Consider the following 12,135-nt stretch of genomic DNA (forward strand, 5'->3'; position numbering starts at 1 on the left):
ATAATTTAGTTATTTGAACTTCTTTTTGAAAAATCAAATAGATTTTATCAGATCTATTATTTGTGCATAGACATTGCCTGGCTTACCTTTTTGAAGAAATATAAAACAATTTTACTAAAAAAGTAGCTTAATAAAGTGTGCATTTTATTTCACAATTAATCATGTAAATGATCTTTGTTAAATTTAATATGGCTGTCATACTATGAAATTGATTCTTTTTTTTTTTAATTTATTTATTTTTATTTTTTATTTTTTATTTTTGAGAGAGAGAGAGAGAGAGAGAGAGAGAGAGAGAGAATTTTAATATTTATTTTTTAGTTTTCGGCAAACTCAACATCTTTGTTTGTATGTGGTGCTGAGGATCAAACCCGGGCCGCACGCGTGCCAGGCGAGCGCGCTACAGCTTGAGCCACATCCCCAGCCCTGAAATTGATTCTTGAATTCAGTTCCTTTACATACCTTTTTTATTTCCCTTTTTGGCACCTTTTCATTTGTAGGAAAAGGAAGATTTCTAAAGAGGTGAAATCAGGCAGAATTGATTTAAAATTAAGCTTTTTGTGACATTTAGCATTTAAAATATTTTTATGTTAAGATTGTTAGCCTTCAAGGTGTGTGTGTAATGATGAGTTTGGTGAACATTGGGTGCTAAATCTGTACAAGTAAAATAAAATTTTAAATGAAAATTTAAATGAGCAGAAACAAATTTATCAAAGTCGAGTTTTTAACAACTTTTCTCCCTCTTTCTTCTTGCTAGACCCATGTTGGTTTTGAAATTTAAACGTCTGAAGGGGCCACGCATGGTTCTGCAAGCCTATAATCCTAGCTTATGTGGAGGTTGGGCAGGAGGATTTCAAGTTTGAGGCTAGCTTGTGCAACTTAGTAAGACCTTGTTTCAAAATGAAATAAAAAGAGCTGGGGATGTAACTCAGGGCTTACATAGCCCTGTGCAATGTCCTATGTTCAAACCTTAGTACAAAACAAAACAAAACAAGTTTAAAAGGACCATCATTTATTAGGATGGTGGTGAGCCTGTGGCATTTTGTTAGCTCATGCCCTGCCAGAAGCACTTAAATTTAGTAAAAAAAAAAAGGGCGAGTGTGGTGGTGCATTCCTGTAATCCCAGCGGCTCAGGAGGCTGAGGCAGGAGGATCTCCTCTTCAAAGCCAGCCTCAGCAAAAAGCAAGGCGCTAAACTAAACTCAGTGAGATGCTGTCTCTAGATAAAATACAAAATAGGGCTAAGGATGTGGCTCAGTGGTTGCGTGCCCTTGAATTCATTCCCATTACCAAAAAGAAAAAAAAATTCAGTAAAAAACATACATATACACATATGGTACTAACAAAGCCCTTCTGGGTTTGAGACCTCACCAGTTTTCAACCCTGCTCTGTATGTAGGTTCTAGAGCTACTTGTTCTCATTCTCCATTTTCTCACATGGTTTAGAATCTTTGCCCTTTCAACTGTCCATTCATCTGATTTTTGCTTCTACATTGGAATTTTAATTCTCACAGTCCTGGAGATGCAATATGTAAAGGAGGCTAGGATTTTCTGGAGAGAGAAACATAAAGTTGTAATTGATTTATTTTTCCAAAAATAGAATGAATATTTTAATGGTAGATAAGTGCTTTTATTACTGTTGGTATGTAGCAAACTCTCTTGAACACACAGTTAATATCCTTAAAAAAATAAGCTAAAGATTTTTTTTTTTTTAAGAAAGGAGAGAGAGAGAGAGAGAGAGAGAGAGAGAGAGAGAGAGAGAGAGAGAGAATTTTTTAAAATATTTATTTTTCAGTTCTCGGCAGACACAACATCTTTGTTTGTATGTGGTGCTGAGGATCCTACCCGGGCCGCACGCATGCCAGGCGAGCGCGCCACCGCTTGAGCCACATCCCCAGCCCCAAGCTAAAGATATTTTAAGTACATGATCTTAAGTGATGTCTAATAGATGCAATGTTAATGATGTACAGTCAAGTGTGCTGTGACCCATAACAAACTTTTTTTTTTTTTTTTTGGGCTGTACTGGGGGTTGAACTCTACCACTCTACCACTGAGCTATATCACCAGCCTTTTAAATTTTTATTTGAGAATGGTCTTGCTAATTTGCTGAGGCTGCTCTCCAATTTACTATCTTCCAGCTTTAGCTTCCCGAGTTGCTAGAATTACAGGCGTGTGCCACTGCACCTGGCTTATAACAAGCTAGGTAGTAATGATGGAATACTTGCTTTATCTACAGAATCCCAGAAGGGAGCCAGTTCATCTCTCTGGTTATGGTGTGGAATTGGCCATTAAGAGCACTGAGTACAAGGCCAAGGATGATACTCAGGTGAAAGGTGAATTTGTAAAATTAAGACCAATGTGTTTTCTTTAAATATGAACTAAAAGGGAATTTGTTTCCATATGAAAAAGAACAGATTTAGGAGTCATTACTGCTGTTTTCTTTGTCCAATAATTCTTTGGAGGTTGACCTTAAAACAGCTTCTCTAGGTCCTAATTTTCTCTCACTGTAAATGCAGGTGATGACAGTATTCTTCTTTAAGTATTTTGGATGAATAAATAAGTAAAGAATTTAGCATAGTTTTTTGCACAGAAAGTTTAATAAATATTAGTAGTAGCTGTTTTTTTGATGTTATGATTTGCAAATAACCGTTAATTTGTGATTACAATGTGAAATTTTAAATATACTTTAATGAACAGTTTTATGTTCCTTATTATTTTCTCAAATGGTTTACTCTGAATTTTTCTTGTTCTAATTTTGTGGGATTTTGAAATCATTATTTCAACCACAAGTTTTACATGCTGTCTTTTTTTCTTTTTAAGCATAAAAGTTACCAGTTTGGGTAGTGAAGCAAGTAGAAAATAGCCTCGTACTCATTTTGGCTTTTCAATAATTATATTTAGGATTAAGTTGCCTAATTGCAGGTTCTTCAGAATTTTGATTTTGAAGAACCCTTTGTTCATAATATTAAAAAGCTGTTAATTTTGAAATTCTGGCATCTGAAATTTTTTACAGTTTATGGGAAAAATATTCTTTTTGATCACAGGAAATGTTTTTTTTTTTTCCCTAAAAAAATCTTTATTTAATATTTAAAGAACAATGCATAGAAATGCAAGTTATGTAATAGCTATCTTAGACAACCTTTATAGAATTATGAGAATAGATACTAACATTTCAACAGATTGCTTTAATGTTAAACTTCCTAATGAAGATGGGATACTTGTTTAAGAAAATAATGCATATGTTAGTGTAATGTAAAGGAAGTTTAATACACATAAACAAAAGATAAAAATAGCAATTTCCTACAGACTGGTTACTTCAAAATATGCTACTCAAAAACTGCTTTTCAAACCTGAAAGACATGTCTTGCCCTATCAAAAAAGAATGTTCTGTCACAAAAATGGATTGTGGACATGTTTACTATTAGAAAATATTTAAAACCCATTTATAATTGACTAGAAAAAGTAATTAAAACAAAAATCACAGGAAATGTTAAACACATTTTTTTAAAGACATTGCAAAATGTTAATTGGGGTATTTACATTTTAAATGGTTTTATTTCAGGTGTTTCTGACTTTTATTTTTACATTACTCAAATTTTATCAAATTATAACATTTGTATTTCTAATCTGAACCATTAGACATATATTTACTGTTTTTATAGGAACTGAGGTAAACACTACAGTAATTGGTGAAAATGATCCTATTGATGAAGTTCAGGGATTCCTCTTTGGAAAATTAAGGTATGTATGTATATTCTATTTATTTCTAAAATGTCCTTTATTCTCTTTAAATCTTCAGAGTTCCTTGCATTCCTGGTGTCATCTCTTTCATGATTATTTAAGTATAGATCTAATAGCACTTTATATTTGTAGTCTAAACTGGAGAAATGCCCACTTTGCTTCTAATTAAAAGTGAGCAATTATCAGTTATTGTGAAATTTGTTAATTTTATTTATTTATTTATTTTGCATTACTGGGGATTGAACCCAGAAGTGCCCTACTATTGAGCTACCTATTTGTTTTATTTTGAGATATGTCTCAGCAAGTTTCTGAGGCTGGCCTTGAACTGGAAATCTTCCTGCCTCAGCCTCCTGAGTAGCTGGAATGACAGGTGTGTCCCATCACACCTGACTAAATCTCTTTTTTCTTAAATGACCTGCCTATAGCTTCAGTTAATTTTCTTTCCCTCTCAGTTAATGGAATAAAGTTAAATACCAGTTTTTGATTGAATAATAGGGTGAACCAAATTGTTTTATTTAATTTTTTCTCATAGATGGGTGTTTAACTTGGAGTGATTGTAGTTATTTGCTTATCCTAAACATAATCTGAAAAAAAGTAAAAGATGTATAATAGATTTTGTACTTGCTCAATTAAAATACATTTTATTAGACTAGGCTTTATGAAAGGGGAGAGAAATTTTTTATTTATTTTATTTTTTTGTACTGAGGATTGAACCCAGGGGTGCTTATTCATTGAGGCACATCCTTAGCCCTTTTTTTTATTTTTTATTTTGAGACAAGGTCTCACTGAGTTCTTAGGAACTTGGTAAGTTGCTGAGGCTGTCCTGGAACTTGCTATCTTCCCGTCTCTGTCTCCAGAGTGTTTGGGATAAGGCTTGCACCACCATTTTCAGCTAGAAAATATTCTCTTTTTTTTCATACTGGGGATTGAACTCAGGGTCACTCAACCACTGAGCCACATCCCCAGCCCTATTTTGTATTTTATTTGCTTAGCACCTCACTTTTGTTGAGGCTGGCTTTGAACTTGTGATCCTACTGCCTCAGCCTCCCAAGCCACTGAGTTTTACAGGCATGTGCCCGGCAAGAAAATATCCCCCCCCCCCCCCGCCTTTTTTTTTTTTTTTTTAAAGAAATGTAAGCAGGGCAGGGGATGTGGCTCAAGTGGTAGCGTGCTCGCCTGGCATGCTAGCGGCCTGGGTTCGATCCTCAGCACTACGTACAAACAAAGAAAGATGTTGTGCCCGCCAAAAACTAAAAAAAAATAAAAGATTAAAAAAAAAATTCTCTCTATCCCTGTCTCTCACTCTCTCTTTAAAAAAAAAAAAAAAAGAAATGTAAGCAATTTTTTAAAACATTTTTTTAGTTGTAGATGGACACATATCTTTATTTTATTGTTTATTTATTTTTTAAATAAATGTAAGCTTTTTAAAAAATATACCTTTATTTTATTTATTTATTTTTATGTGGTGTTGAGGATCGAACCCAGGGTCTCACATGTCTGAGGCAAGCACTCTACTGCTGAGCCACAACCCTAGCCCTGTTGTTTATTTTTTATGTGGTTCTGAGTATTGAACCCAGTGCCTCACATGTGCTAGGCAAACGCTCTACCACTGAGCCACAGCCCCAGCTCCTAGAAAACATTCTTCTTCTTCTTCTTTTTTTTTTTTTTTTTAAGTTGTAGACAGACAGAGTATCTTTATTTTTATTTGGTGCTGAGGATCGAACCCAGTGCCTCACGTGTGGGAGGCAAGCCCTCTACCACTGAGCTACAGCTTTAGCCCCTCCTAGAAAATATTCTTTAAAACAAACAAAAAAATTTTTTGTGTTTATTTTTTTAGTTGTAATTGGACATAATACCTTTATTTATTTACTTAATTATTATTATTTTTTTATGTGGTGCTGAGGATCAAACCCAGGGCCTTGCATGTGCTAGGCAAATGCTCTACCACTGAGCCACAACCCCAGCCCCTAGAAAATATTCTTAATGATAGTATTTAAAGTTTCACAATTCCAAACCATTTTTATGAAAACATCGTAGTATTTTATAAAGAAAATAAAATAATGTCTTCTTAGACATTATTTTATCCTACTATTTATTTATTTTGGTTCTGGGAATTGAATCCAAGGGCATTCTACTACTCAACTACATCCCCCGCCTCTTTTTTTAAACTTTTTATTTTAAGACAGGCTCTCACTGAGTTGCCCAGGCAGGCCTTGAACTTGGGATCCTCCTTTAGTTTCCCAAGTCATTGGGATTTCACCCATGTGCCACTGTGCACATCTTCTAGAACCTCTTTCAAGGGAATAAATCCCATTTATGAAAGTTCTGCCCTCGGGCTGGGATGTGGCTCCAGTGCGTGCCTGACATGCGTGCGGCCTGGGTTTGATCCTCAGCACCACATACAAACAAAGATGTTGTGTCCCCCGAAAACTAAAAAATAAATGTTAAAATTCTCTCTAAAAAAAAAAAAAGAAAGAAAGTTAGTTCTGCCCTCATGATTCAATCACCTTCCAACGGCCCATCTGCTAATACTGTCACATTAGGGGTTAAGATTTCAACATGAACTAAGGGTATGGTGGGAACAGTCCATCAGTCTGTATGCATCATCTATAGATTCAAGATTAAAAAGGCATAATCAATTATCTCTCTCTTTTTTGAAGAAAAAAGAGAGATAAGTGTCACAGTAGAATGGGTAGAGAGAGGTGATGGGAGGGGAGGGGAGGGGAGGGGAGGCGGGGGATAGGGAGGGCAGCAGAATACAACTGACACTAGGATTACTGTATGAATACACATGGATGTATAACCAATGTGATCTTGCAATCTGTACATGTGGAAAAATGAGAATTCATACCCTATTTGAATCAAATGTATGATATGTCAAGATCATTGTATTGTCTTGAGCAATTAATAAAAAAAAAATTTCGCTACAGAAAAAAGGGAAGAAAATACCCTCCCCCCCAAAAAAAAAAAAAAAAACGGCATATCAAAACTGGATATGGTGGGGCTGGAATTGTGGCTCAGCAGTAGAACTAGCCTAGCACTTGTGAGGCCCTGGGTTTGATCCTTAGCACCACGTGAAAATAAATAAAATAAAGGTAATGTGTCCAACTACAACTAAAATATAAATATCTTAAAAAAAAACAAAACTGGATATTGTGGTGTATACCAATAATCCCAGCACTACAGAGGCTGGGTCAGGAGGATCCCTTGGGTTGTTTGGAAGGTGAGGGATCTGAGAGAATATTTTAATTTCTTCATTTTGCATTTAAGAAATTTTAAGTTTCTAGCTGGACTCACTCATATAATTCCAGCTCTTTAGGAGAGCTGAGTCAGGAGGATCACAAGTTCAAGTTCTACCTTGGGGATTTAGGAAGACCCTCTCTCAAAATAAAAAAATTTAAAAAAAGAGTTGAGCTTGTATCTTGGTGATTAGAGAAGGCTAGAGTACCTCTTGGTTAGGGGAATTGAGTTTTTAGCACTTAACAGAACATAATCTCCCAGCCATAAGTCTGTCTGACATAAATGTTACATCTCTGTCTCTGATAACTATTTCAGTAGCTTTAAATGGATTGTACTGTATTTCAGTATAAGAATTCATAATTGATTAGACAATTTATCACTATATATAGGCTGGAGGAAATTCATCTTGGGACTGGAAGAAATTTTTACCCAATTTTCTTTGAGAAATTAAAAAGATCTAGAAAAGTATAGAGAATAATATATACCCATACAACTCACCGCCCAGAATTGATTGTTGGTATGCTTGTTTTTGTATTCCAGAGAACTACTTTGTAAAGTTTTCTTTTTTTCCAAATCCTAATATAAGACTTCTTTTACTTAAAAATAAAACAGTTCCAGTAAAAAACTACAGGTAAAGTTGAAGGCTCCATTTTTTTCTTCAAAAAAGAAACTCCTAGTTTCACTAACTTCTGCTATAGTTGGGAATCCCTATTATAGTGCTTTATATTTCAATGTGTAAATTTTACGGTGGTTGAACTAACTGATTTCCTATCTTATTTTTAGAGGAATATAATTGTACTGTAATTTTTTTTACCTGTATCCAAGAAGGTTTTTTAGAGTTGAGAGGGGGAAATTGTGAAGTTGGAGTCCTTGTACAAGTGTACTTTGAGAGAGAAAAAACAATTGAGAGGAAAGGACTGATTTTATATTTCTTTCAGAGACTTACACCCTGACCTGAAGGAACAGTTGAAAGAACTCAGAAAGCATCTTGTAGAGAGTACCAATGAAATGGCACCTTTGAAAGTTTGGCAGTTGCAAGGTGATGAAAATTTAGAGAGATCGTTTCTGTCCTTATTTTATAAATTTTGTTGTATTAAATGCAGAATTTGATTGAATGTATTCACATAATTTTAAGATTTTAAAGACCAAGCAGGTATGATTAATTGACAAGAAAGCAAGTCCTTTTGTAGACAGAGAACATTAGGCCTTAAGTACAACATAAATGAATGTCAGATCTTTCAGTGACCAGACGTATAAGCTTGAATGTCAGAAATATGTATCTTGTCTTTATGTTCTTATATGTGTAGTTTTTTGTTTTTGGTAATACAGAGGATTGAATCTGGTAGTTGCTACGCAAGGACTCTATCATTCAACTACAACTCTCATTCCCCATTCATTTCTTAAAATATATACCTATATAATGTGAAGGAATGTAGGGGGTAGAACATGTGTGTGTACTTTTCTGTTCTGAAGAGCAAGTTACCAAGCCCCCCCCCCCCAATGTAATTTACTAAATGTCTTAATGTTATATTGTGTGCTATATTGTAAATTCAGAAGAAGGAAAAGAATTTGGGCTTAATTTAGCCTCTTCTAAAGGTGTTAGTATGTGTCCTAGTGTTTTATTACAGAAAGATAAGGATTGGCTCAGTGAACACTCTGGGGATCCATGAGGTGGGAAACCTGAAATTGCACCATGGGCACTTTTTGGATTGGTTGCATTCTATGACATTCTTTATTATCAAGAAAATAGTGGGAAGAAAAGGTGGTTTTTATGTGCTTCTCATTGTGTTAGGCTAATACCTTCTAACTTGTATCTGGCATTGTTGCAGACCTCAGTTTCCAGGCTGCTGCCCGAATCTTGTCTGCTCCTGTGGAGTTGGCTTTAGTGGTGATGAAAGATCTTAGTCAGAATTTTCCTACCAAAGCCAGGTAACATCGAGTAAGACTTTGATATGTTCTTCTTATTCTTAGTGATATACCAATTATCTTCATATTTACATGCTAAATGACATAAGTAAACTTTGAAAATGCTTAGAAAATATAAAATTTTATTCATCATCACTATTGTGAGTGGAACCCTCTTTGTGAGAAGAGAACAAGATCATGCATGGTGTGGTTGACAGATGTAGGCAACATTCTTGGCTATTTACTAGTTGAAGTGACTTTGCAAATGAACAATTTCTATTTACATCACTATCTCAATGATAGAGTGGGAATAACAATACCTGCCTTTTAGAATTGAGTGAGTCACAGAGTATAGCATATGCTGATGTTACTAATCTAGAGTGTGCCACAGACCATGGCTTTCTCAGGGGTTGTACGTGTGTCATCTCATCGAATCTTGAAGAAGAAACTGAGTCAGGGAGATGAAGTGACTTGTTAATGGTGACAGAATAAGTTTTTTTTTTTTTTTTTTTTTAGATTGTGCTGAGGATCAAACCCAGAGCCTTATGCATGCGAACCAGGTGCTCTAACACTGAGCTATCGCCCAAGAATAACATTTTGATTTTTTGTTAACATTGCTTTCTATTATTAAGATTATTTAAAATTGTTTTAAAAGCCAAATTTTTAGAAAGCATTGAGATAAATGGTTGCCTGCTTCTTTCTTGAGTCACTGCAGTGTTTTGACTTTTGATGTGAGATGTTTTATAAATAAATTTGTTTTTTACTTAAGTGTTGTTGGTCTGGCATCCTACTTGAAGATAAAGATGGAGAATTCCACCTTCACCATAAGTGCTTAAAAAGGATGCACAATCTGCTGCCTTAGTTATTTAATATTATCTTTTAGTCTGTGAGCAGTAGAAATCATATATAGGAGCATGGTACACATTTAAGAACTTGGAAACAACTCCACTTGTTTTATTTATTTATTTTTTTTTGAGATTTTTCAATATTTATTTTTTAGTTCTCGGCAGACACAACATTCTTGTTGGTATGTGGTGCTGAGGATCGAACCCGGGCCGCACGCATGCTAGGCGAGCGCGCTACCGCTTGAGCCACATCCCCAGCCCACACTTGTTTTAAAATACTGCTATTTGCTTCTTTTTTTTGTTTGTTTTGTTCTGTTTATTTATATTTTATTTGTTTTTCAGTACTGGAGATTGAACCCAGGGCTTTGTGCATGCTAGGCAGGTGATATATAGTGATTTAAAATTGGACATGTATGAGAGTAGAAGTATGTTTATCAATTGTATAGGTTTAAAATTTTGTTCATTTTTTGTAATTTATTGAACAATGTGTTTTATAATTAGAAAAATAGAAACTGAAGATTTGTCTATTGTGAGCACTGATAATGATTTTGTTCCTTAGAGCAATAACGAAAACAGCTGTGAGTTCGGAGCTTCGAACTGAAGTGGAAGAGAATCAGAAGGTATTAACCATTGGAAAACATTGACTGTTTTGTATTGTACCTTTCAAGAAGTCTGAGTTTAATCAGTAGCATTTAATACTGCTACTTTTCATTTATCAAGGATGGTGATATTTTGTTCATTTCTATCTTATGTTTTTAGTTTTTGACCAAAATTGAATATGAATGTACTTGAAAGATCAAGTGGTTCAAAAAATAAAAATAAAAAAAAAAATAAAAAAGATCAAGTGGTTCTACCACATTATTTAAAAAACAGCATTATCTGATGTTTCACCCTGTTGAGTTCCTAACATGTTCCCTAACAGCATTTCATACTATGTTTACCTCTTCTTAGAGCATCCACTTTCAACTTTTATCTTCAGATTTCTAGTATGCCTAAGTTGGTATTTTATTTTTTAGCTTTCTATTTCAAGGATGATATTTATCTTTCTTCCACTGTCAACCCCTTAATGTGCCATTACTTCTCCATATTGGTACTTGTCCCATTTCGTCAGCCTTCCCTATTGCAATTTTATCCAGTTTTGATCACTCAAATTTGGATAAGTTGCTTTTTATGTCAAATGTGTACAAGGCATCCTGGGGCTTTCCTTTAACCGCTCTTCTTGGGTTCCATGTCTTCTTTGTTTTTCCTCTCTTATTTTGATACAGTATATCCTTCTATATGAGAAAGTTGCAAGGGAGGTCAATTTTAACCTTTGTAACATAAATTTTTCACTCGTTTTTATTGATCGGATGCTAGGTATGTGGCTTTAGATTGGGAGTCAATTTAGAAGTTTGAAGGATTACTTCTTGAAATTTTAATGTCCATTGTGGTCGTCGAGAAGTTTGAAGCCTTTATTTGAGACCTCTTTATGCTTCCTGGAATTATTTGGAACTTTTTTTTTGACCCTAGTAATTTGAATAAACTGATTGGAAGCCTTAAGGATGAGACTTTTTTACTATAGGGTGTTCTGGTGTGGCCATTTCCTAGGGTACCCTGATTTGTAGAGACTGCCCAGGCCTATCAGATTCTTAGTGCTTTGCACTTCAATATGAGCAGTTAGCCACTTATCACTAGACACCTGAGGAAAGCCTCCAATACCAAAGACAAGAGACTGACATCCCAAACAGGCTGCTTTAGAGGAAGTGAGCTGGGCACCGTAGTCCAGCCACTAGAGAGGCTGAGGCAGGAAGTTCATTTGAGCCCAGAAATTCAAGGTGAGACTAGACAACATAGCAAGGCCCTGTCTAGAAGAAGTGGGGGTGGAAACAAAAACAACAAAAAGAAGAGGAAGTAGGCATCGCAAAGAGAAGAAAACAAAGGCACTCTTTTCATTCTCAGAGAGCCATGAGAATACCAGCAAAGAAGAATTCAAGAGCATGAAAAACTCCTGGAATTTAAAAATTTGACAGCTGTAGGAAAACTCTCATCAAAGAGACTGATCAGTCTCCAGAAGATTTGTGAATTTTCTGCCTGGAGGGTATAGTCTGGCTGCCAGGGTTATAGAAACCTGGTAGGGAAGAGCATTTGGAAACATCTTCAATCTCCCATTTTCAACAGGGACCCCTGTGCTTATCTAATTTCCCACAGCCCACGGATTCTCTGTTTTGCTCTTTCCAGGCCATGAGCCTCCATTTTTCTGGAGTATAGGGTTCAGTGACAATAGTCACCTGGCTGTGTGGGATCAACAGGAGGGCCATGTCTTTTTTTTTGGAGAGAGAGAGAGAGAGAGAGAGAGAGAGAGAGAGAGAGAATTTTTAGTATTTATTTTTTAGTTTTCAGCGGACACAACATCTTTGTTTGTATGTGGTG

At 35.3% G+C, this 12,135-nt stretch overlaps 1 protein-coding gene across 4 annotated transcripts in view; it reads left to right on the plus strand.

Annotated features, from left to right (window-relative positions):
* Positions 1-12,135, plus strand: part of Uggt1 (UDP-glucose glycoprotein glucosyltransferase 1) — a 113,463-nt gene that overhangs the window by 22,381 nt on the left and 78,947 nt on the right. For all 4 annotated transcript variants that reach the window (XM_026388184.2, XM_026388199.2, XM_026388192.2 and 1 more), the window contains exons 7-11: positions 2,232-2,328; positions 3,658-3,736; positions 7,915-8,015; positions 8,806-8,905; positions 10,286-10,346. In XM_026388184.2, the coding sequence (XP_026243969.1) occupies positions 2,232-2,328; positions 3,658-3,736; positions 7,915-8,015; positions 8,806-8,905; positions 10,286-10,346 (438 nt within the window). The remainder of the gene's footprint in view (positions 1-2,231; positions 2,329-3,657; positions 3,737-7,914; positions 8,016-8,805; positions 8,906-10,285; positions 10,347-12,135) is intronic.

The sequence above is a fragment of the Urocitellus parryii genome, chromosome 1 (assembly GCF_045843805.1).
Source record: "Urocitellus parryii isolate mUroPar1 chromosome 1, mUroPar1.hap1, whole genome shotgun sequence".
NCBI lineage: Eukaryota > Metazoa > Chordata > Mammalia > Rodentia > Sciuridae > Urocitellus > Urocitellus parryii.